Source organism: Cibotium barometz, chromosome 3 (genome assembly GCF_041138505.1).
Source record: "Cibotium barometz isolate CiBa-2024 chromosome 3, ASM4113850v1, whole genome shotgun sequence".
NCBI classification, from domain to species: Eukaryota; Viridiplantae; Streptophyta; class Polypodiopsida; order Cyatheales; family Cibotiaceae; genus Cibotium; species Cibotium barometz.
The window spans coordinates 55,382,813-55,409,048 of NC_141048.1; the positions used below are offsets into that span (position 1 = coordinate 55,382,813).

Below are 26,236 nucleotides of genomic sequence, written 5' to 3' on the forward strand. Positions count from 1 at the left end.
CCTTTTGGCATCAATTGAAAAATCTCCATGAAACATTATGAACATTCCCATTGCATTGCCTTACATAATCATTTGCCAAAATGATACCAATGCCAATACCAACCAATGTGCATCGATGAAGTACTACTTGTCGATCTCCTAGCCAAGTCTTTCCACACCCTTACCAAGGTTTGGAATATGATGGCAAGGGTTGGGTCGTCTTCACCTACATCCTACTAATCTCCTTTTGTGACACTTTACCATAGCACTCACATCATAAGTGTTTTAAGATGCACTCCTGTTTGGACACTCCACCTAGTGCCAAAAATACTCTCATCATACTAGATTCTACAAGTATTTTGGAATTGAAATTTGAATGTAATTAAAGCTTGCAATCCATGTATGTCACTTACAAAGGTAGCATGTACTCATGCTCATTTCATCATTCCCATGTCATATGGCATAGGTCAATAGCACATATGTATGTATATGGTTTCTGTGGCCGTGGAAAGCTTGCTAGAAGCCCTCAAGAATCAAGAAGCTTCAATGAAATGATTTCTTGTTCAATAGGGTTCAAAAATTTGACCAAACTTGCCCTTATGAAAAAACAAGGTTCTAACCAAACCCAATAACATTTTATTGCTTTCTCTATGAAAGTCATGGAAAAGGCATGGAAGAATGCCCATAAGCAATCAAGAAACTCACCAATGTGTCTCAAGATTTAGAAATGAAAGAAGATTACTTCATTGAAACCTTTAATAAGCATCACATGCTTCCCTTTTGCCTCTATTTTGTAAGAAAATGAGAAATCTCAGTTGAGGAGAATCGCTACCACCTCTATGATCTTTGGAAGAGAAGAAGATCACCATCACTTGCTTGAAGAGGCCAGAAATTGTGAGAAATGTTATAAGAGATGGCCAATACAAGCCCATAGCAAGTGTTTTTCTCCCATGAAAGCTAGGGTTTACAAGAAAATGGCCCAAAATGATGAACAAAAATTACAACAAATTTTAGAAATCAATAAAATGCCAAGGATAAGCCAAACATACTAAATATGATCAATTTTGCTCCCAAATTGACCAAGAAAAGAAGCAAAAATCACTTTCTCAAGATTCTTGGCAAGATTTATGGAAAACCAGAAAATTATTTTTCAAATTTTTGAAAATTTAAAAAATCAACAATAATGGATCAAACACAAAAAATCTAATAAAAGAAAGCTACATTCTACATTAGTTTAGCTTATCATGGATGAGCCTTGAATTAGCTAAGCTCAAGGTGATTAGCCTAAGATTAGAGAGAGAAATGGTAATTTTCTATTAGTAAAGTGATAAGTGCCAAATTAGGCTTATTTTGACTTATATACATGACCACCCCTTTCACAGTTCACTTTAATGTGTCCATGGGCATGGTCCTCTTTCCAATTTTTGATCTCTGGTCTTGGGATCATATAAATATGTATATATATATACACACATATACATACATACATAAATATATATATATATATACACATATATATATGTATATACATACATACATGCATACACACAAATGTGCACACACACACACACACACATATATATATGTATCTTTGTGTGTGTGTGTGTGTGTGTACCTATGTATATGTATATAGATATTATATATATACCTATATATATATATATATATATATATATATAGAAATGCTGAGAAATGTCATAAGAGATGGCCAATACAAGCCCATAGCAAGTGTTTTGCTCCCATAGACACTAGGGTTTATAGGAAAGTGACCCAAAATCATGAGCAAAAATTACAACAAATTTTGGAAATCAAGAAAATGTCAAAGATGATTTAAAACAGATTAAATATCGCCAATTTTGCTCCCAAATTGACCAAGAAAACTAGAAAAATACAGCTTCTAAAGATTCTTGGAAAGATTTCTGGAAACTCAGAAATTTAATTTTCAGATTTGGGAAAAAAGAAAATCAACAAATGTAAAATCCCCTCGTTTTTTTTCCTCTCTCGTGTGGGAAAACCCCACCCGATCTTTCTACCTTTGATTTTTTTAATTTAAATATTTTTTTAATGATGGTGACTAGTACTGCCAAGCACCGCCACGCTAATCGCTCTCAGTTGCGTGCCTGGATCTCCCTCCTCTTATCGTTTTCTTCTCTATAAGCTGATGCATTGACGTTTTTTTACATTGTCTTCTCCCCCCCCCCTCTACGATTTCCCTCATCCCTCCCTTGTAGCTCTCCTCCCTCTGTCACTCTAGATCCCACTGAGCCCCTCTCTCTCTCTCACATCCACACAGCCCTCCCCGGGGCCCGTTCTCTCTCTCCACTTCTCAACTCCTCCCCCTCTCAAAAACTGGGCTCTTAACTTGGTAATACTCTTCTCTATGTGTGTCTCTCCCCTCCCCTCCCATGTTGACGTGGTCATGGTTGTGCGAAAGGGTTGACGTGATGTGAATCGGGATGTGAGTGAATGAGATGTGATGTAAATTGAGATAGATGTGATATCTGATGTGGTTGTATTGAGAAGGAAGGTTCGAGGTAGAATCACACTTGCAAGAGTTAATGGGAGTGAGGTGGTGGCGTCGGCGTACCCTGAAACCTGTACAAGTCTGTTGACGCTCCCCCACACCCTACCACACGTCAAACACCACACCCTCTTGTCCACCACCCCGACATGTCAACTAGACGACCATCACTCTCTCTATCCTCCATCTTTGGCTCTCACTCACTCGCATCTGTGTGCATTGAATCAGCCATCCCTTTTGGTGGATTCAACTAAGGTTGACAAAGGCGTTGTTTCCCTTGCAAAGTTTGATCATTTCATAAGTGTGCATGTTACAACATTGTAAGGGAGGGAGGTGAGGAAATTGGCACGAAGACCGATGCCAAACTCAATGAAGAATTCATGACGATCTATTGTGCGTAATTAACCCCTTGTGTATTCTATTGTCTTCTATTGTGCGAGTCATAATAAGGAAGAGAGCTCACCAATTATAACAATGATAGAATGTAGACAAGAGACCAAACATGGAGATAGGTGGTGGGAGATGCTGTTAAAGGGGATGAAGGGGAGCAACATTGGATGTATTAATACCTTCTTAGGCCATTGGAGCAGTGATCTTTAATGGGGCTTGAATGGGCATGTTGCTTCTTCCCTTATCAGATGGTAGTGATCAATGAATACCGGATGGTAGTGATCTTATGGTGGTGGCTCCAATAGTAGCCTACGTGGACTATTTCAATTAGGTATACACGGTATGAGATGACGATATGAGCAATCTAAAAATGAGGCATAATGGTTAGTAATGAGGAACCTTGAACACTTGGCTACAGTCAACCTCAGAGAGAAAATGGTCTTGACCATCATCCGAGAGACTATAAGTTTTGGTAGATCCAGTCCTCGCCATCTAAGCGCCTAACCTAAGTAGTAAATTTGTCTCATGCATCTAGTCATATATTAGAGTGGTAGATGTAGAATCTTATGTACATAATTTTTGGTTGTATGGACTGCTACAAATGACAATGGAAACAAAAGACAGTGATAAGTATGGAGATCTGTTGTTTCTAGTTGTTTTCTTTATTGACCAAGAGACGTATTCTCTTGGGGTAACCATTCTGATGTGATCTGTTTAGTAATCAATCTAGGAAAATTGGGTACTCCCCACTTGGGGCAGCCGACCCTAGACATATTTGGAATAGAGATCGGGCCAACTGCGTTCGTTGAGTAACCCACTACAAAGCGGAGCGAGTGTTCTTTCTATAGTAGCTACAAGCCGGAGCTGGAAAAGTATTCCAAATCAAGAAGAGGGTGAAGGGAACACTTCTCTTTCTACTATACGAGGTATTTTTCACCACGGCGGTTGTAATCTCTAGACTGTTTTGTGACTCGGTGGTTGTAATCTCTAGACTGTTTTGTGACTCGGTGAGTCGAGGGATTAGAGATGGATGAAACTCGGGACCCTGAGGGTTTGAAATTATAGTTCTTATTATGATGAATTTGTTTATATGTGTAGGCTAACTTGATTGGAAAAGAATGTATTCATTAAAGGATAAAGAAACATGTGCACAAGGATAAATAAATGAATCATGTTGTAACTTGGATCAATGAAACAATTTGCCTAGTAATTTAGGTAAACCTCATAGATGAATGGTTCTAGTCACTCAGAAGCGAGTGGTCAGGTGGACTTGATGAGTTGGGTCTTTCTTTACAAGAGATTAGAAATCGAAAAAATGTACTTGACATATTTGGTACAGAACCCCCAACCTTGTGGAGATTGCTTATAAATTGGACCGTCTAAGGATGCTCCGATGAGATAGCTCTCACAATGGGTTGGGATTTATCTTACCGAGCAAAGTGCCTCCTTATCCCTGGTGACGGAGTGGGAAAAATATCTTACAACAAAAATGGATCAAAGCAAAAGAACTCTGATACTGCGGAAAGAAAGCTACATTCTAGATTAACCTAGATTAGCCTAGCTTAAGGTGATTAGCCTAAGATCATAGAGAGAAATGGTAATTTTCCATTAGTAAAATGATAAGTGTATATGTATGTATGTATGTATACATACACACACACACATCTATATATATATATATATATATGTGTGTGTGTGTGTGTGTGTGTGTGTGTGTGTGTAGAACATCAAAATATCATTGCTATTTTCACTACTGAGTAGCAAACTCGTTGCAGCAAAAATAACAACTTCTTTAGCAATAAAATGGGACCGACATCTCAGTATCCTTCTAGTTATAAAAGCACTGCTATTTTCGCTCTGCTAAACCCTCATTCTATTGTAGTGTTTGCATTTAAACATAGATATACATTTTTTAATCTCTCCTATATTAGACTCTACATGTACACATAAAATATGCACTAGCTTAGTTGCATATTTTAAACTTTTATATCAATAAAATAGTTATTTTCTCGAGGTTATTTCTATATCTCAAGTGTCTTTTCTGAGTCATAAAAGATGATAATGTATTATATATTTCTCTTCATAGGTGTATACATCTCCTTTTATATCTTATTTCTATATTCCAAGTATATTTTCTAGTCATAAAAGATGATAATGTATTATATATTTCTCCTCATACATATGTAGATCTCCTTTTATATCTTATCTGTATGTCTCAAGTATATTTTATAGTCATAAAAGAGGTTATTATATTCTATTATCAACCCATTCATATGTGTATACATTTCCATATATATCCTGCGCATAATTTATGTCTAGTGATCACATCACTATTTATAGATGATAATCAAAAGATATAAGGATAAAATGAGATTAATGGTATAATCGATGGGGTGTGAATTCAAGTAATTAGTATTTAGTAACATCATTATCTATAATTGATGTTCACAAACTAAAAGGGTATAAGGGATGGGGTTTATATTAAGTGTACAAGGATGGTGTGTATTAAAAACATGAAGCTACAAGAAATGCAAATTAAGAAAGAACATGAACAACCACATGGAAAGAAAAATTGTGAATTGTCACATGAAGATAAAGAACCAAGTATTGTTTAATTAATTCGGTAGAAAGATAGGTTATACCTACCATATTTTCTTTTAGCAAAAAATGGTTAAAGAAGAATAGCACAGATGCTATTTTTAACGAGTTTGTGATTTCTTCCTACAAACTCACGTGGTTTTGTTTTATTCATAGTAAACATGTTTAAAAAAATGTTCTTTTTAACTTTTCATCTACTATATTGGATTTTAATTATTAAAATTCCATTTGTACTCCAAAAAATTATACAATTTGGATAAACAAGATATCAATTTTTTGTCAAATTGAATGTTGAAGGTAATACCTCTAAATCTTGTGTTGCATTTCTGTTATGTTGTGATAGTGCGGAGCATCTTTGATATCTCTCAAGAACCATTTCCATGCTAACATTGTAAATTATTCATATGAGTGAAAGGAAACTATGTCTCTCTCTCTCTCTCTCTCTCTCACACACACACACACACACACAAGTAAACAATGAAAGCAAACATAAGTGTATCGAATAAATTTTGACTTTAGCATCTTGAGATAAAAAAACTATACTTTAATGTAACAAAACCTATGTTTTAGTTACCGAAATTAAACTAGCCTATGCTATCTTCAATGATTAAACTATCGGTCCTTTCTTGTAATGTTGTATTTAGCAAGACTTTAACTCTAGATTAACGATTATTATAACTTCCTTTCCATTTTATTTTATTTTTAAATAATATCTTTTGCTATTATTTTTCCTTCAGATCCAAAAGATGTATTATATACCATACCGTTAGATCATGCTCTCGCTTTAGCATGAAGGCGAAGGAATCTAGATTTATTATGTGCTAGCCAGTATCATTGATTTGATGACCCTTACCATACTACCACATATTTTAAACCATGGCAAGTCCTTAAGAGCCAATATGAGAAAAACATAAGACAGATTCAAAACCTTGAGAATCAACCCTTGTAGCAAAAAAGCATTCTAAAGGAGATGCAAGGAAGGGATTTTGGACTAGGGTAGAACTCAATGGTTGAAATCCTCCAAACTAGACTCGATGATTTGAGTCCACACAAGTTGCTTCTCTCAATGCCTAGAGTAGCCATATGTTCATGAAGAAAGACATGAAAGCTTATGTAAGAAGGTGATATAACTTCAAGAAATATCAAATGTATATATTCGCAATATGAACTACTCATCTACTTAACAAAGTGATTTGAGGATACACATGCACATGGGGCATGGGCCTAGGCATATTGGAGCTTAGGATACATTAGCATGTTGGATTTGGGCAAATGGGTCTTTGAATATTATAAAAGGCATCATCCCTCGGACTATTGTACATTTTTGACATATAGGACTCTATACAATCATATGGTGAAAATGGGGATCTCCAAGACTAGTGAAGAACTCGAATGTAGAGGCATCACAGTGTTTCCCTTAAGTATAATAGTTTGGTTACCTCACAAAACATACATGTGCACGACCCACCTCTTAATTTTGAGGAGTTTAAAGCAATTTTAGTGGAGAAGGGGATGCATATTAAAGCTTAAGATGGAAGTGACATTGCCCTTTTGCAAATGCAAAGAAATTCTAGGAAAAGGACTTTGATCGTTCGTTCTGAGAAGAAGAAGAAATCAAACACAATGTTTTTATTGCATCATGCCTTTTCATGTGGTCAATTTACGTAGATTAAAGAAAGAAGATAATAAGAATTAACACTGACGCCTTTTAAGAAGGATTTCAAGAGTTGGTAGATAAGCATGGCATAGATGGCTAAGGGATTATGGTAAATGATACCAACTAAAAACTTGTAAGTTGGAAGTGATTAAGGTGGATAGTAATGGATTAGGCTCTGATACCAACTTGAGACTTTGAAGTTGGGAGGATGGATAGAATGGATTAGGCTCACTATTTTGGCATATTCTAGGTGGGAAAAAAGTAATTAACACTGTTGAGAAGATGATAACGACAATAACATGTTGATCTAACACCCAGACTTTTCATCAGACGTTGAGCCTTTGAATAGATTCACATTCTTAAGCTTAATCATGACCTATACATATCCTAATCGTCTTCCTTGATTATTCTAGGTCCAATTCGGAGCATTATTTAAGGTTCCTTTAATATTCATTGAAGAAATTTGTGCACATTGCATGCCCACTTAAATTAGGGGCCTTCATTTGGGGAATCTTCTATCCCTAGTTAGCACCTTTTGAGGTTTATAATGCTTTCAAGCCTGCGGACATCCAAGCTTACCGGTTTTTTGGCCTGCAACTTACCATTTTTCATTACACACGGATCTTTTTAATATGTTAATCCTTACCTATACATACCCTAATCATATTCCTTGATTATAGGACTGGCTCAACTTTATTTAAGGCTTCTTTAATGTTGATTGAAGACTTTTGTGCACATTGCATGCTCACTTAAAGTAGGGACCTTTTTCTTGGGAATCTACCATCCCTAATTAACACCTTTTGAGGTTTATAATGCTTCTGAGCTTGTGTGCATCCAAGCTTATCAGTTTGTGAGCTTGTAAGCTTACCATGTTATGGGGCTTGTGAGCTTACCATCTTATGGGCTTATGGCGTACGGACTTACTAGCTTCAAGGCTTACGAGATTACAGCCTTGCCCACATGTAAGCTCAATGGTTTGTAGGTTTGCAAGCCTACTAGCGTGTAGGCTTGCACAAACTTATAACTTGTCAGCTTGTGGACTTGGTTGATTGCAAGACTGTACACGCATGGGTTTATGGGCTTACTATCTTGTAGACTCACTGCCTCACAACTTATAGGCTTTGTTACCATATTATAGTAGTGATGTGTGTGAACACACTTAGGACCGCCGGGGCACTTTTTCCCTCACTAGGAGGTTTTTTCCCCCGTGCATTGTATATACGCCCATTATCTTCTAGGGCTTGTTATCTTTCATTTTTGGTACTCATAATACACTACTGTGTTGTGCTCAAGCTTCCTCATCTTCTTGAAGTTGTGTGTGCATTCCTGCAACCCTAATTCCAACAATTGGTATCAGAGCAGGCTTCCTCCTCCCGGGCAGCATCACCGGCACCTGCCGCTTCATCTCCTCCGATTGCGACGAGGTTTCACGAGCATCTGCAGGTTAGTATATGCCGTGGGTAAGCCCGTAGGGCTTGTTCGTTTCAGAATTTTGATCTGAAGTCATTTCGCCCTCCGTTTTTGCATTCCAAGTACTGCGCAGGCAAAATCGTCCTACTGTGCAGATTTTCTGTCAAGATTAAAATCTGCAGGACAGGTGCCCATTCGTCTGTTTTGGGCTGTGCTACATAGCACAGGTCGATTTTATACAGGTTTACCTCTTACAGACAGCATTTACATCTAGTAGTACAGTCATTGGCCATGGCTGACAACAATGATGTATTCCGCATGTTGGCTGCTGAGGATAAGTTGGATGGCACCAACTATCCATTGTGGGCATATATGATGCGACATGTATTGGTAGCAAAGGGGTTATGGAACATTGTGCAGGGTATTGATGCACGTCCTATTGTGGCTGGGAATGCTGCAAACACATCAGAAACAGGTACTGTTGATGATGGTGCAGGCACAAGTGCTGTAGCAGCTGTTCGAGAACCACCACTTTCAGCAGAGCAGATTCGTTGGGATGGTAGAGATGCGCAGGCTCATGCCTTGATTGCGCTGTCTGTCAAACGTACCATTATCCCACATATTCGCTCCTGCAGGACTTCTAAGGATGCTTGGGATGTACTTGCCACATTGTATCAGGCAAGAAATGAGACTCGTGTTGCTTATCTCCGAAAACAATTGGAGAGTGAGCATATGAACGAAGGTGATTCTATGGATAGCTTTTTGACAAAGATCAAGGATTTCAAAGAGCAGCTCATTTCTGCAGATGAAATCCTGTCAGACAGTTCACTTGTGCAGACTGTTTTGAATGGTCTACCAGATTCTTATCAGGGTTTTGCTTCCACTCTTCGCTTGATGATGAAAGGCAATCCCAATGCCTTATCATTTGAGGAGTTAGTTTCTGTTTTGCTGCAAGAAGACCAGTCAAGGCAAAACAGGAATATTATGCGTGTCGCAGATCAAGCTTTCGTTGCTAGTCAGAGAAGCGGGAAAGGTAAAGCTGGCTTTTCTTCTAGTAAGCAGAAATCTGCAAATGCTGTGCAACCAAAGAAGGAAGACAAAGATGAGAAGAAGGGTGACAAACAGAAGACATTTTGCAAGTACTGTAAGGGAAATGATCATGTCATCAAAGCGTGTCCTAAGCTGGCTGCGAAAGAGGCTAAGAAGAAAGAGGCTGGTATGGCTGTTGCAGATGCCTCTCCTTCTAACAATGAATCTGCTAATGTTGTTCAAGATACAGAATGGGCATTCAATGCGCAGTGCAGTTATGACCCATCTTTGCATGACACATGTATGTCTGCAGTAGATTCAGATGTATGGTACTTTGACAGTGGTGCCACTAAGCATATCACCTCGCAGCGCAGTTTATTCACTTTCCTTGAGTCTGCTCCCACAGGGAATACTGTCACTTGTGCCAATAACTCCTCTTATCCCATTAAAGGAGTTGGACAGATTGTGCTGAATGTTGCAAATTGCAACACCTTTACACTTTTTGATGCATTGTATGTGCCAGGGATCAAAAAGAATCTGCTGTCAGTCTCCGCATTTGCCAAAACAGGTTTGGTTGTAAAATTTGTGGATGACAGATGTACTGTTCATGATCTCTCTTGTGGTGACATCATTGTAGCATCTGGTTCACTATGTCGAGGGCTGTATAAGCTCAATATGGATGGCAAATGTGTAGAGGATTCAGCATGTGCTATTATGGATACGCAGGCTATTTCAAATGCAAAACTGTGGCATGCACGTTTTGGTCATCTGAATTTTGCAAGTTTGCTGCGCCTGCAGAAATCTGAAATGGTGTCTTCTTTGCCTAAGCTTGAGGCACCTGTCAAGCATGTTTGTGAGGGCTGCATATTGGGTAAAATGCAGCGTGCTTCCTTTCCCAAAGATGGATCAGTGAGAGCTGAACGCAGATTGCAGCTTGTTCACAGTGATGTTTGTGGTTCCATGCAAACTCCATCATTTGGAAACTACCTTTACTTCGTGACTTTCATTGATGATTTTACCAGGCATGCATGGGTATATCCTTTGAAGGCAAAGTCCGAAGTGTTTTTGTGCTTCAAACAGTTTTTGGTTATGGCTGAAAATGTGTCAGAAAGTAAGATGGGCACCCTCCGTTCAGATCGAGGAGGGGAGTATATGTCTTCAGAATTTAATGCATTTCTGGCTGAGCGTGGGATAAAACACCAATGTACAGTGCCGTATACACCACAGCAAAATGGTGTGGCTGAGAGAAAAAACAGGTCTCTCATGGAAATGGCAAGATGTATGGTTAAGAGTCAAAGTCTACCACATGGTTTTTGGCTTGAGGCTGTCATGTGTGCCACTTATGTACTAAACAGGTGTCCCACCAAAGCATTACAGGTTGTCACTCCATATGAGGCTTGGCATAGCCGCAAGCCATCTGTTGGCCATTTACGTGTTTTTGGTTGCCTGGCATATGTATTAGTGCCTGTGCAACATCGCAGAAAATTGGATGACAAAGCTGTCAAATGTATTTTTGTTGGATATAGTGCTGAGAGCAAAGGCTATCGTTTGTATCATCCACAGACAAAGCGCATTTTGGTTAGCCGTGACGTTGTATTTGTGGAAGATGCAGTTCAGCCCTTGGTTTCATGTACTAAGGAGACAGATATCAGCTCACGTGATGTCTATGATACATTGTTGCCTCTTTTCAGTGGTGCACAGTCAAGTGCAATACCTCATGAGGCAGTTTTTCAGCCTATGCAGGTTTTAAATGATGGCACAGATCAGCCTATATCTGATGCAGATGTGCATGATGCACTTGAGGATGAGAGACAAGAGATTGAGGGCTCTAGGAACATGCCTAGATGGCTGGTGCAGACTTTGCGTGACAGCAAGTTGGATGCCCCTTTGTCTAGTCGCACTCGTTCTGGCTCTCATGGTGCCTCTTATGCGTCAGATTGTTATGCATTGGCTGTTTCTAGTATGTGCGATGAAAGTGAGCCTATTTCATTTGATGAGGCACAAAGTTCAGAAAATTGGATGGCTGCTATGCAAGCAGAATACGATGCTATTATGAAGAATAGTACATGGTCTTTATGTGACTTGCCCCCTGGCAAGAAGGCCATTGGCACTAAGTGGGTATACAAATTGAAGCGTAAGCCTGATGGCACAGTGGATCGCCATAAGGCTAGGCTTGTTGCAAAAGGTTATGCTCAAGAGAAGGGCATTGATTTTGATGAGACTTTTGCTCCCACATGTCGTATGACCACTGTTCGTAGCATCTGTGCATTAGCAGCTCATAATGGTTGGAATGTACATCAGCTGGACATAAAGACTGCGTTCTTAAATGGAGATTTGCATGAGGAGGTGTATGTATCGCAGCCTCGTGGTTTTGTTCAAAGAGGGCAGGAAAACAAAGTGTGCAGGTTAAAAAAGGCTTTATATGGTTTAAAGCAAGCTCCACGAGCTTGGTATGAAAAAATACATGCATATTTGACTGCACATGGGTTTCAGAATAGTCCAAGAGAAAGCACTTTGTATGTTAAACGTGTGGATGGTGTACATCTAATCATTGCTCTCTATGTCGATGACATGCTGCTCACAGGACTAAATGAGAGTCATATTGCTGATTTTAAGGCTGATTTGAATGCCTCTTTTGAGATGTCAGATTTGGGGCATTTGCATCATTATTTGGGGATACAATTTAAGCAGTGTGATGGAGGTATTGCTTTGTGTCAGACAAAGTATATTGAAACATTGTTGCGGAGATTTGGCCTTGAAGACTGCAAGCCTATTGCTACTCCAATGGAGACAGGTTTGAAGTTGAGTCTTCATGATACTGGAGATCACTTTGATGTCACACTCTATCAGACAGCTGTTGGTTGCCTCATTTATGTATGCATTACGAGGCCAGACATTCAGTTTGCAGTCTCACAGGTGAGCAGATTTATGCATAGCCCAGGCATTAAGCATTGGCAGGCAGTGAAGCGTATCTTTCGCTATTTGAGTGGTACTCGGCATCTTGGGTTGTTTTATCCCAAGGGGGGATCATTGCCGCCAGATTTACATGTTTTTTCAGATTCTGACTGGGCTGGTTGTTATGACACACGCGTGTCCACGAGTGGTTTTTGCTTCATGCTTGGAAGCTCATGCATATCATGGTTGAGCAAGAAGCAGCCTACTGTGGCCACTTCTAGTTGTGAAGCTGAGTACAGGGCAGCTTTCACAGCTACGGTTGAGTGTGTGTGGCTCAGACGCCTTATGGCTGATTTGGGTGTTGGGCAGCCATCTGCCACCACCATCTTCACTGACAGTCAGAGCGCATTGGCAGTTGCGCGGAACCCAGTGTTCCATGCTCGTACGAAGCACATTGAGGTGCACTACCATTATGTCAGGGAGAGACTCTCTGCAGGAGAGATCAGTTTGGCTTATGTGCCAACACAGGATAACCTTGCAGACCTTTTCACAAAGGCTCTGCCTCGTGAGAAGTTCGAAGCTTTTCGCAAAGCTTTGGGCTTACTCCCTTTTGTGGATTCGTCCACATAGCTAGACACTTCCCTATACATGAGTGCTAGCTCTTGTTCACCGCATCACTCCAGGGGAGATTTGTTACCATATTATAGTAGTGATGTGTGTGAACACACTTAGGACCGCCGGGGCACTTTTTCCCTCACTAGGAGGTTTTTTCCCCCGTGCATTGTATATACGCCCATTATCTTCTAGGGCTTGTTATCTTTCGTTTTTGGTACTCATAATACACTACTGTGTTGTGCTCAAGCTTCCTCATCTTCTTGAAGTTGTGTGTGCATTCCTGCAACCCTAATTCCAACAGGCTTGTAGACTTTTTGTAGACTTAAAGGCTTATGAGTTTTTCAACCTGAGTGTTCATGGGATCGCTAGCTTAGGAGCTTGTGGGCTTGTGGAGGACTAGGTTTATGGTCTATGGGCTTACAGACTTGTAGGCTTGCTATCTTACAAGATGTGAAGTCTTGCATGATTATTAGCAAGCCTTGTTGGCTCATAATTTTACCACCTTACCAACTTGTAGGCTTGTAAGCTTTTGGGCTTGTGTGATTACCTACTTACAGGTTTGTAGGCCTATGAGCTTCAAGGTTTATGGGCTTACCAACTTTTGGTCAACTTATGGTCTTGCCACCTTATCGAATTATGGTCTTCTTTCTTGTGGGCTTTGAAGCTTGTCCGCTTGTTGTCTTTTGCAAGCTGCACAAATTATTGTTAGGTAGATCCTTGTATGCTAAATAGGAAATTCTTGAAATACAGTGACCATGCCATGCTTGTACTTGGTATCATGGGTGTTTTTGCATTATTTAAGTGTTATTGGAATTATGTGTGATTATATGAGATAGTATTATTGGTCTTTATGTTTGTGCCTATCATATGCTTTTGTATTGGGATTGATTGTGATGAGTCCAATTGATTGTATATATCTAACATGGTTGGCATTATTGAGTAATAGGTGGTGAGAATTATGACACAACTAAGAAGGATGTGGTATAGGCCCAAGGTATATTTATTGTTTGTAATATCATGCGAACCTTTGCAAGCTTGTCATATCTTTGCACGGCTTCTCATCTTTGCAAGACCTTTGCAAACTTACATGGCTTGTGGGGTTTTAGGCTTATGGACTTGCGAGCTTATTGCTCACAGACTTGTTCGCTTATTACAAGCTTGTCGACTCTTGTATATTTAACCTCTATGGTAAAAAGGATCATTGTAGCTTGTTTTTTTTAATCTAAGAGATAACACTAAACTCAAGTGAAAAATAATAATCAAAACATCTGTCAGTCTCAATATCCAATCAAGGTCCTGCCATAAACATAAGCGGGAAGATATAAGTGATGCAAGACCATAATATTTCAACACAAATCCTTGTTTTTTAAGGGTTGGCTCGAGAACCTGCTCAATAAACGGAGTGTAAAGCTAATGAGCTGATGTACAATTATGTATTATGTGCAAAATAATGCTTGTAAGTCCACCAAACCTTTTTATGTTTAAATATTTCAGTAAGGGTAATTTATTTATACCTTTTCTTTTCTTTTTTTTAAATGACATTATGCATATAGCTTGTGAATATCTCTATGACCTTATGCATATAGCATATAAATATCTCTATGAGTGTTTTTAAAACTAAATATTGATTATTCTTCACCTCTTTATTTTGTAGCTTCTTGTCATCTCAATCTCCTTGGTAAGTCAACTAAACTTTATATGCTTTTAAATTTATTGAAATTTTTCTTTTTTTTTTAAAATGTGTGAGCTTTATGCATAGATCTTATGCATAAAGATGTATGCTTATAGCTATACATATATGGTGTTACTTATGGCTACGCAAGCCCATAAGCCAGCACCATCAAGTCCAGAAGCCAAGTAAAGATAATAAACCTATAAGTCCAAAACAAGCCTTGTGAGCCAAAGCATAGAAGTTTGCAAGCTTGTAAGCCCACAAGATTTCGAGAGGGTAGCCCGATAAGCAAGCTAATAAGTTGTTGTTAAGAAAGCATCATGCTTGAAACCCTACAAGCACATTAAGACACTGAAAGCTGGCAAACTTGCAGACCCGCGACTCTGCTAAGGTGATAGCTTGCAAGCCAATAAGTGATAGCCCACAAGCCCATATCCCAATAAGCCAATAAGCTGATAAGCCCATATCCCAAGAAGCCCGGTAGTAATGCCATAACCTAGCAAGCCCATAAGCTTACAAGCCAACTAGCCAACAAGGTAGTAATGCCATAACCTAGCAAGCCCACAAGCAGTTCCATATCCAGAGATTCCAAACAAGCCAACTACTTGACAAACAAAGACAGTAATCCCCTAAGCTAGCAAGCCCATAAGCCGACAAGCTTACAAGCCTATAAACTTATAAGCCTACAAGCTAAGCTTACAAACTTGTAAGCGGCTAAATCGCCCATAAGCCTACTAGCCCACAAGCCTTAAGCTAAACCCCATAATATAACAGAGTATTCATAAGCCCACAAGCCCACAAGAAAGCCTAAGGTGGCGATTCCACAAGATTCCAAGCCTACAAGCCCCTATGCTAGCGAACCTGCAAACTCTTAAGCCAAACCCTTAAGCTTGGAAGCTAGTAAGCTAACAAGCAACTACATGCAGAAGGCCAAAACATATCAAGTTAGCAAGCCCAGAAGATAGCAAGTTTGCAAGCCCGAAAGATAGGAAATCTACAAGTACGTAGGCCTTTAAGCTTCAAGTCCATAGCCCATAAGCCAGTCCGGCAAGTCCACAAGCCAAAGTCAACCTACAAGGCGCAAGCCGATAAGTCCAAAAGCTTGTAAGTCCGCAAGCCCATAAGCTGACACGCTTGGATGCCCATAAGCCGGTAAACCAACAGACCCACAAGGCCATAAGCCGCTATGTTAGCAAGCCCAAAGGCCCATACGCCTCCAAGCTTTCAAGCCCCCACAATCGACAAGTTCACAAGCTAGTAAGCCCTTAAGGCTATGAGTTCACAAGCCTGCAATGCTGTTGTAGGCTTGCAAGCTAAAGCTTTACAAACCCATGAGCCAGTATTGTTAAGTGGTTAATGCTTCCAAGTGTCTATTTGAGTATGGACTCATGTTCTAGGATTAGTTTTATTCCATCCATGTTTCTAGGAGATGCTTTTCTATATTCTAGGAAAGTATATTATTATTTCTATTCAAATATGTAACAACACTTGCTAACAGTCACCACTATTTATAGGGATCCTACTTTGTACAAAGAGCCACACTCTTTCAATTGAATACAAGCTGAACAAGCAAGTTGTTACACACTTAAATCTCTCTCTCTCTCTCTCTCTCTCTCTCTCTCTCTATATATATATATATATATATATATATATATATATATATATATATATATATATATATATATATATATATATATATATATATTTGTCTACTCTATTATTTCTTCTCAGCAACTTCATAGTTCTCACATGGTATTAGAGCTTTGAGAACTTCATAGCCTCCTTCATTTTAAGATCTCATATCTTAGCCTTACTCCACATTACCTTCAAGCTCAAGCTCCTTCTCCTTCATTCAAGGAATCATGGAGGTAGTCTCATCTTCCGCTGTAACAACCAAGCCCAGGTTGTTCTCTATTGACAAGCTAAATGGTAGCAATTACTTAGTATGGAAGCTAAGAATAAAGCTATATCTCAAGCAACTTCAATTATTGAAGTACATCAAGGCTACTAGCAAACCCAATGAGGAGCAATTGGAAGCCATTTGTAGATGGAACCTTTCCTCTCTGGTCTTGAAATCCCAGAGACTCTTCAATCAATGTTCTTGCTGGTAGCCTTACCATCAACATGGAGGGCATTCATTACAACCCATGCTTCAACAATGGAGCTCATGCTTCAAAGATAAGTGGCAAAGATTCAACAAGAAGAGGCCTTAAGGGATAAAAAATCCCAATCCAACATCAAAACAATGGCTCTACTCACTTCTATCAATGCTCATAAGCATGGTCATCACAAAAGTGGTTTTTACCATTTGCAGCGGCCTCGTCACTTCAACCCTAAGGGGGAGGACCCACAAGCATTCTCATGCTAGAAATACCCCTTACTCCAATGTGCAATGCACATATTGCCACCGTCATGGGTATGAAGAGAAGGCCCTACCGCACAAAGCAACGGGCACTCTCCAAAATAGCAAAACAATCACAACAACAAGAGGCCATTTGGTAGAGCTCACCTTACCGAGGTTCAAGAAGGTAATCAAGATTCAAATCCCGATTTCCATAATCCTCTTACTTCTCCTCATCAATACCCTCTCCATCTATTTGCTACTAGTATCTCACATAATACTCCTTCTATTTTATGGTATCTAGATACTAGTGCAAACCATCATATGACCTTTAATCTCTCATGGCTATCTAATTTTACTTCTCTTAATAACCCATTAGTGTCTGCTTAGGGGATGATATCCAACAACAAGCCAAAGGCTATGGTGAGGTTGTCATCACTCTCCCTAATGGCAAATCTACCTTAGGCAAGAAGATCTACTGTGTCCCAAGGCTAAAGAAGAACCTCATCTCTATTAATGAGCTTGCTGATTAAGACATTGAGTTCAAATTTGTCAAAGATGGCTGTCATATCATAGCCATAGATAATCATGGCAAGAAGGCTACCTTGGTATGCCCTAAGGAAGGCAAACTTTACCCTCATGGCAATACCTCTCCATCAGAAAAAGCCCTCTCTACCACTATCAACACTCCTACAGAAGAGGAAACCTTACTATGGAACTATTGACTTGGCCATATTTCCGCACATGCCTTGCATCAAATGAAGCACAAGAAGCATGCAATTGGGATTCCCAAAGAAATTAACCCAATCAATTTTTGTGAAGGATGTGTAGTTGGCAAGGCCAAACACTTTCCCTTCCCAAAATCCACATCAAGAGCTTTTGAGCCCCTTGCTTTGATTCACATGGATCTTTGTGGCCCCATGCAAACCACGTCTCTCACAGGCAACAAATACATGCTCTTATTAATAGATGATTATACAAGGTATACATATGTATATTTTCTTTCATAAAAATCATCATTCTTACATTTTTTCAAGGGCAAGTGGAGAATCAACATGATAGAAAGATCAAAATACTCAGATCAGATAATGGTGGTAAATACACTTCAAATGTTTTTAAGGAGCATTTCTATGCACATGGCATACACCATGAATTTACCATCCTCGACCTTCCTCATTAAAATGGGATGGCAGAAAGAAAAAATCAAACACTCGTAGAGACCGCCCTCTCAATGCTCATCATGACTCATATCTCTTGCCTATTGGGAAGAGGTTGTCGCCACCCCGTGCTATCTTTAGAACCGGTCTGCAACATTTACTCTCCATGGGAGAACACCATACATAATTTGGTATGGCCATCCACCAAATCTTGCTCATCTTCACATTTTAGTACTGTCATCTTCGCTAGGCTCACCAACCTCTTCGAATCTTCCCCCTCTCCTTCCCACACCACCCCCCACTTCGGCATTCAACTCCTCGCCAGAACCTGCCATCACATCAACTCTCTCAACCCCTCACTAATCCTTTTAATGTGCCCACTCCCAGTTCAACAGCTCACTCAATCACCCATCTATCCCTGGGCAACCCTGCATTATCCGCACCTACTTCTCCCACCTGGTGTTGCATGATTGCCGCCAACCAACCAACTCAACCATACACCCAATGCCATAGTCCCTCAGCTGCCATGCAAACTCGCCACCCAGAAACCTACTCGCCGTCGAGTTGCATGATTGCCATCCCACTCCCTCATCACTGCAGCAAAGCACATCTTCGCCTACGTCAATCCCCTCCACCCTTCCTTCACAAAGCCCTTCCTCCTCAGTACCCACAGGCCAACGCTCTTCCTCGCACAGTGGTCCTCCTGTTCGTGAAAGCTCTCCTCAGCGCCTTCCAATAGCCGCTTCAACAACATGACGCTCCTCTTCCCCTCATGATGCCTCCATTCAAGCCACTCTACCGTCCAGCTTCTCCCTCCTGCCTAGCTTCACCTTGGAGAACCCAATTTACCTCTCTTCTTCCATCTCTCCCTCTTTCTCACCAACACCTAGCTCCAACACTACCCCTCTACCTGCTTCAGCTCCAATTCCTTCTTCGAGCCTCCATGATGATGGGGAGTCGATTGCACGTCGCCGCACTCGCAACTTAGCCAACATTTACAAAACTTCATGCTTCTCGATCATCCTTCAAGCCTTTATGATGATGGGGGATCAACTGCACGTGGCCACACTCCCATCTTAGCCGACATTTACAAAACTTCATGCTTCTCGGTCATCCTTAAAGTCGAGAAGGTGGATGTTGATCCATCAAAGCTTCTTGAAGACCCTCAATGTCCTACGGTCTCCGAAGCCCTTGCTAGTGCTCACTGGATTGAAGCCATGAGTCAAGAAATGGAGGCCTTCCAAGATCAACATACATAGGCACTTGTACCACCACCGCCCAACCACAACTTTGTTGGGTGGAAATGGCTCCTAAAGAAGAATTTCAAAGCCGATGGGAGCTTGGATCGTTTCAAGGCTCTACTTGTACCTCGTGGCTTCACACAACAATTTGGCATCAACTACAATGAGAACTTCTCCCCGATCTTGGGTATGGCATCATTCTGTTTGATAGTTGCATTAGTAGCACATTTCAATTTACCTCTTCATCATATAGATATTAAAATCACCTTTCTTCATCATGGAAGGATTAAAGAGGACGTTTACATGCAACAACCACCATATTTTGTCTCCCAATCACATGCACATTTTGTTTGCAAGCTTCAACACCCCATTTATGGCTTGAAGCAATCACCTTATCAATGGTATCGACGCATGCATGATGCACTTCTTTCATGGGGATGGCAAAGGCTATTCACAGATCATATTCTGTATATCTTACATCATAGCAATGGTTGGACACTCACAGGTCTCTATGTTGAGGATATTCTTATCCTCTCCTCTAATAGGTACATGATGAATTTAGTAAAATTGCATGTTCCAATGTGAGTTTCCTATCACTCATAATGGACCCATGGAATACTTTCTTGGTATCCAAGCCATCCGTAACCCACATGGCCACTTCATTTCTCTTTCACGAGCAAATTACATTGAAGAAATCCTAGCACATGCTAGCATGTCTCAATCAACTTAATCCCCTACTCCTATGGTTACAAATGCCAAACTTTCTCCTAAGGATCTACCCTACACTCACTTAGATAAGAGCTTTATGCATGATATTCGATATGACCATACACTTGGGAAAATTCGATATTGCATAACTTGAACTGGCATGGATGTGTGCTAACGGGTCATATTCTTTCTCGCGCATTGCATGAGCCTCGCAAAGTCCATGGTATATCCCTCAAAAGGGGCCTCAGGTACCTCCATGCCACCAAGGCACATAGATTAACTTACTTTGCAGGAGGAGGCCCTCTCTGCTTGGAGGCCTTCACAGATAATTGATTGAGGAGGACATGATCCTCATATGTGGATCATCTCTGGTTATCTATTCTTACTTGCTAGTGGAGCTATCTCTCGGCAAACCAAGAGATAGCTTTTGGTGGCCTCATCTACAAAACCCAAGCTAAATATGTAGCGGCTTCCCTCGTCACACAACAAAGCTCTGTGGCTTCAACAACTTCTCAATGAGCTTCAGCTTCCCTATGATATACCTCTTGTCACAATGTTTTGTGACAACAAATCTACCATCACCATCGCCAAGTCTCCCAAGATATCTAGCAAGCTTAAGCATGTTAACATAGCTTATCATCTTCTCAAACAGGTGATCAAAGAGGGATACATCAACATGCATTATGTCCCTATGTCCCTACAAAGGAAAATATGGATGACTTTCTCACCAAGCCCATACCTTATGACAAGCATCGAGCCTCCTGCCTTGGTGTTAGGCTTCTTTCCGATGTCCATTCGAGAGAGAAATCTTCCAAAGAAGAAGAAGCATCTCACAAAGATGCTTAATGTTGTGTCAAATGTCCACCTCTTTGCCTAAAGCAGGGATGTTAAGTGGTTAATGCTTCCACGTGTCCATTTGAGTATGGACTCATGTTCTAGGATTAGTTTTATTCTATCCATGTTTCTAGAAGATGCTTTCCTATATTCTAGGAAAGCATATTGCTATTTCTTTTCAAATATGTAACACTTGCCAACAATCACTACTATTTGTAGTGATCCTACTTTGTATACAGAGCCACTCTTTCAATTGAATACAAGCTGAACAAGTAAGTCGTTATACACTTAAGTCTCTCTCTCTCTCTCTCTCTCTCTCTCTCTCTCTCTCTCTCTCTATATATATATATATATATATATATATATATATATATATATTTTTGTCTACTCTATTCGTTCTTCTCACCAACTTCATAGTTCTCATAAGTATTCTTCTAACATGTAAGGCCATAGGACTTAGCCCGCAAGCCTATAAGCCCAAGCCAACAAGTGATTACACCTCCAAGTCTTCAAACCAATAATTCCCCCTTAATATAATAAGCCTACAAGCCCATAATCCCACAAGCCAAAAAATCTGCAAACATCTAAGGCTACAAGCTGCCTCAAGCTAAGAAGTTGATTAGTCCACAAGCTCAAAATCCCATAAGCTCGCCAGCCCATAAGCTCTCAAAGCACATTAGCCCCAACAGTTCGACAAGTTGACAAGCTTGCAAGCATGCTTGCTGACAAGTCACGATGATAAGCTTATAAGACCACAAACCTGCATAGAAAACCTACAAGTCCGTAAGCCTATAAGCTTGCAAGCCCCCAAGTCAACAAGTCGACAAGCTCTTCCCCAGCTTAATCTTACCTCAAAATCTCAATCCCAAGACCTTCCTGAATACATTGTTGACCCTCTGCTGACCTTCTATCGACACCGGTCTGACTGAATTGATGTTGTAATTAGACCCAACTGATTCAACTCACTCAATTGAATCAAAAACTCACTTGTGTGTCCTTTGACTCTCAAAAAACTCTATCCTTGCAAGGATCCAGCACTACAAACTCTAAAACGATCATAGCTGATTTACAATTGACTCCGATTTGACTATGCTGACTAAACTAATTAAATCAAACCTGACAAATTCAACTCAATTAGATTTGCTCTCTTCTATGTCCTCTAACACTCTTAGATACCCAGAACACTCAAACTTGATAAGAATCTAACATTATGGACTCCCAACAGATTGACTCCTATCTAACTGATCTGACCAAACTGACTCAACTAACTCAATTGTATCAGATACTTTCACTCATGTGTTGTCTAACACTTCTAAACCTAAATAACACTCAAAACAAACATGAATCCAACAATATAAACACTCAACTGGTCGCGCAGCTGAGTAATAGCATTGACACTGAAACACCACAAATCCATCTAATTGTTGTCTATTGACTGCTAACTACTGACTACTGATAATCCTCTAACTGTCATATCAAACTCACAAACACTTCCTTCAAACCCAGACAAGACAAACCAAGCCCTCTGCACCTTACACTGATTATATCTGATGCTTAGATGACATCTACAGAGATCCTTGTGCTTGTGGTGTTTTCTTCTTATGTTTGTTCCCACGTCTTAGAGATGTTAAGTTATTGAAGTTTTTTTGCCTATCTGATGGAGTTAGAGAGTTTGATTTGTGTCATTTCCGAATGGATATATAGTCTTTTGATTTGATGCTTTAGGTATGTGGTGCATGAGTTGATTTGATAGAGTTCATGAAGATTGAACCCCTGTGTGTAGCAATCTGAAGTCTAGTGAGCTGCTGTTGACTTAGTTAGAATCAGATGAGAGAGGATATAGAATCAACCGTGAACCCCAGCCACAACTCTTCATTAAATTGTCTTCATAACACGACTTCAAACACCTCTGATTCCACTCCAGTAAACAATATATCTTTCTCACACAAAAAACCCAGCACTCAACTAACAGATAGCAATTACAATTGAGCAAAAATTGCACTGGGTCAAGTCTCTAATAGAGATGCTTTCTCAGAGAACCTAGGACAAACACCTCCTAGTTAATTCTCTAGACTTCAACACACCCTCTTCTCGGACTCACCTAATCTTCTCACACTGTACTGTGCTTTTCTCTACAATATTGAAAATCTGAGGGAACTCCAACCTGCCATCTTCTACAAATCAAAACTCACCTGCAACACTTCTCCACAGCAATCACACTCTCTTTGATGGTCTCCCTAGCCACACACTCGATGAACCACATGGAAAACTTTACCAATTATCCCTCTTCAACCTCATCGCCTCATTGCTTTCTTCCAAAATGATTCGCTTCCTGGCTTGCTTGATTGCCTATGTTCTTTCTTTTCCCATTCTGCACCTACATCTTAAAACTTGGCTGCATTTTTGCCATCTATGATCCTCTACACACCATCATATATACATTTTATTCACCTATGCACCATGTTTAGATTGGGCTTGGGATTTTTTTCACAACATGATACCATAAGATATAGCGTGTGAATCCCCTAGATTCATCTCTTAGTGGAGTCTCTATCCCCAGCATGACGTGGATCTTCAAGAAGGCCCATGCATGTGGTCTTGTCTCCTCCTTAGAGAACTGATATGCTTGGGATCATCTGAAGACATCTCGAACCCATCTACTTCTGACTTGTGATAGAGACCACCAATCGCTCATTTGAAACTCTCTTCAAGATGCCTAATGACCACCCCCTAGACACTCGATAGTAAATTACATGGGGACCTCTCAACACAAGATCCACTGAGTGTTTGCGAGAGTGGGCCAATTTTAGGAGGCTCAAAAGGCTCCTCAAGACATAGAATAGATGCCTCATTGGGATTTGAAAGCACATTATCCTCACCATCAACTCATCCAATGCTCACTCCTTGATTGGAAGGACCCTTTATAGGATCCTTACCACCCTAGAGTGGTTAGGATCCTTCACTCACCATAATATCCCCTTTTTAATCCTTAATTCAAATAAGGAGATGCACTCTCATTTTTTCAATACGCCCTTAAGCGACTGTTCGACTTTATCCCCCACTAAAGATTTGATCAAAGGATCTCTTTAATGAGCAATGATTCTTGGTTTCCATGATCACGAGTGACAGATTGACCCTCCTTTGTTGGCTAAGGTGTCCGATGATAGATCTTGGCAAATTTAACTCTCAATGCAAAGAGGTGATATTTGATGTGTGTCCCATTGGAGACTAAAAAAGTGAGTGGAAATACCCTTTGAACACATAGAGCTCAACCAACCTCCTTTTTTCATTCCATGGTGAGAATGGGTAGCATGATGAGATTGATGGTAACCTAACAACAACAACCCGCTGAGCCTACCAAAGACAAGTCTTCCCATCTTCTAGGATATTTTTGGAGGCACCTACTACCAAGGAAGACCATACTCTTCCTCAGGTAGTAAGCCCATCCCATCATTGACACACTTGGACTAACCATCCAAGTGGCACTATTTTTTAATGTCCCAAAGTGCAATAGGCTTGGAAAAGGATCCTTTGCCTCTATGCCAATCATTGATTTTGAACCCACTTTAGCATTCCCATGAGCACCCATTTGACACTCAATCTCACATTCATGAGGACCCACTCAGTGTTTGAGAGATAAGAAACTTTTAGGAGGGTTACGAGGCTTCTTATGCCACAGGGTGGATGCCTCACTGGTCTAGGAGCACATCATCCTAACCACCATCAATTCAACCATCTCGCCATATTGGTAGACCCCTTATAGGACTTTTCTCACACTTGGCAGTGGTCAAGCTCCTTCACTCACCATGATATCCCCTTAGCAATCTTCAATTCAAATAAGGAAACCCGCACTCATTTTTACAATAGGCCTTTTGGGTTGACTAACCCTCTTGCAACATAGGGATAATGGGTTACATGATCATGATCACCATTGACACAGAACCTCCTTTGGCCAAGGTGGCCCATGTGAGATCTTGGCAAATTTGGCTCTAGGAGAGATAACCTTTGACCATGTCACATGGGTCCCAAAAAAGTAAGCAAAACCCTTTCAACCTGGAGAGCCTGACCACCCTCTTTTTTCATTTCATAATGAGAATGGTGATTATATTAATGTCCCAAAGTGCAATAGGCTTGGCAAAGGATCCTTTGCCTCTATGCCAATCATTGATTTTGAACCCACTTTAGCATTCCCAATGAGCACCTCTAGGACACTCAATCTCACATTCATGAGGACCCACTCAATGTTTGAGAGATAAGAAACTTTTAGGAGGGTTACGAGGCTTCTTATGCCACAGATTGGTTGCCTCACTGGTCTAGGAGCACATCATCCTAACCACCATCGACTCAACCATCTCGCCATGTTTGTAGGCCCCTTATAGGACCTTTCTCACCCTTGGCAGTGGTCAAGCTCCTTCACTCACCATGATATCCCATCTTCAATTCAAATAAGGAAACCCGCACTCATTTTTACAATAGGCCTTTTGGGTTGACTAACCCTCTTGCACCATAGGGATAATGGGTTTCCATGATCATGATCACCATTGACACATTGAACCTCCTTTGGCCAAGGTGGCCCATGTGAGATCTTGGCAAATTTGGCTCTAGGAGAGATAACCTTTGACCATGTCACATGGGTCCCAAAAAAGTAAGCAAAACCCTTTCAACTTGGAGAGCCTGACAACCCTCTTTTTTCATTTCATAATGAGAATGGTGGTCATATGATGAGATTGATGATACCCCAACATTGACAACCTACTAGGCCTTCCAAAGACATGTCTTCTTGCTTCCTTAGAGATTTTTGCAAGCACCTCTGGGAAAACTATCAACCAAGGAAGATCACACTCTTCCTCTGGTAGTAAGCCCACCACATCCATGCCATTGAGGCACTTGATGGCCATCGGAGGATGATCAACATAGTGTGTGCATTATTGTAACAATCCACAAAATCATAGTGACACTACCTTTAGGACTGTCCCAAAACACAATAGTTTTGGTAGATGATCGTTTGCCTCTATGTGACATATGGTCTGTGGTACAATAGCCTAGGTGACCAAGGCCATCCTTGGTATTTTCTAGGAGGAGGCATTAGGAGGACATGCTTTCCAACTTTATTACATGAATGATACAATACCCACAATGGACTCTCTTTTTATGGCCATCATAGATTAATTCAAATCATAGGATATATA

The 26,236-nt window shown here is 40.3% G+C and overlaps 1 protein-coding gene across 1 annotated transcript in view; it reads right to left on the reverse strand.

Moving 5' to 3' along the window:
* The window catches only part of LOC147640278 (MADS-box transcription factor 23-like), a 109,558-nt gene that overhangs the window by 67,820 nt on the left and 15,502 nt on the right, over window positions 1–26,236 (reverse strand). The window contains exon 3 of the mRNA XM_086823522.1: window positions 5,793–5,871. Coding sequence (XP_086679648.1) covers window positions 5,793–5,871 — 79 coding nt within the window. The remainder of the gene's footprint in view (window positions 1–5,792; window positions 5,872–26,236) is intronic.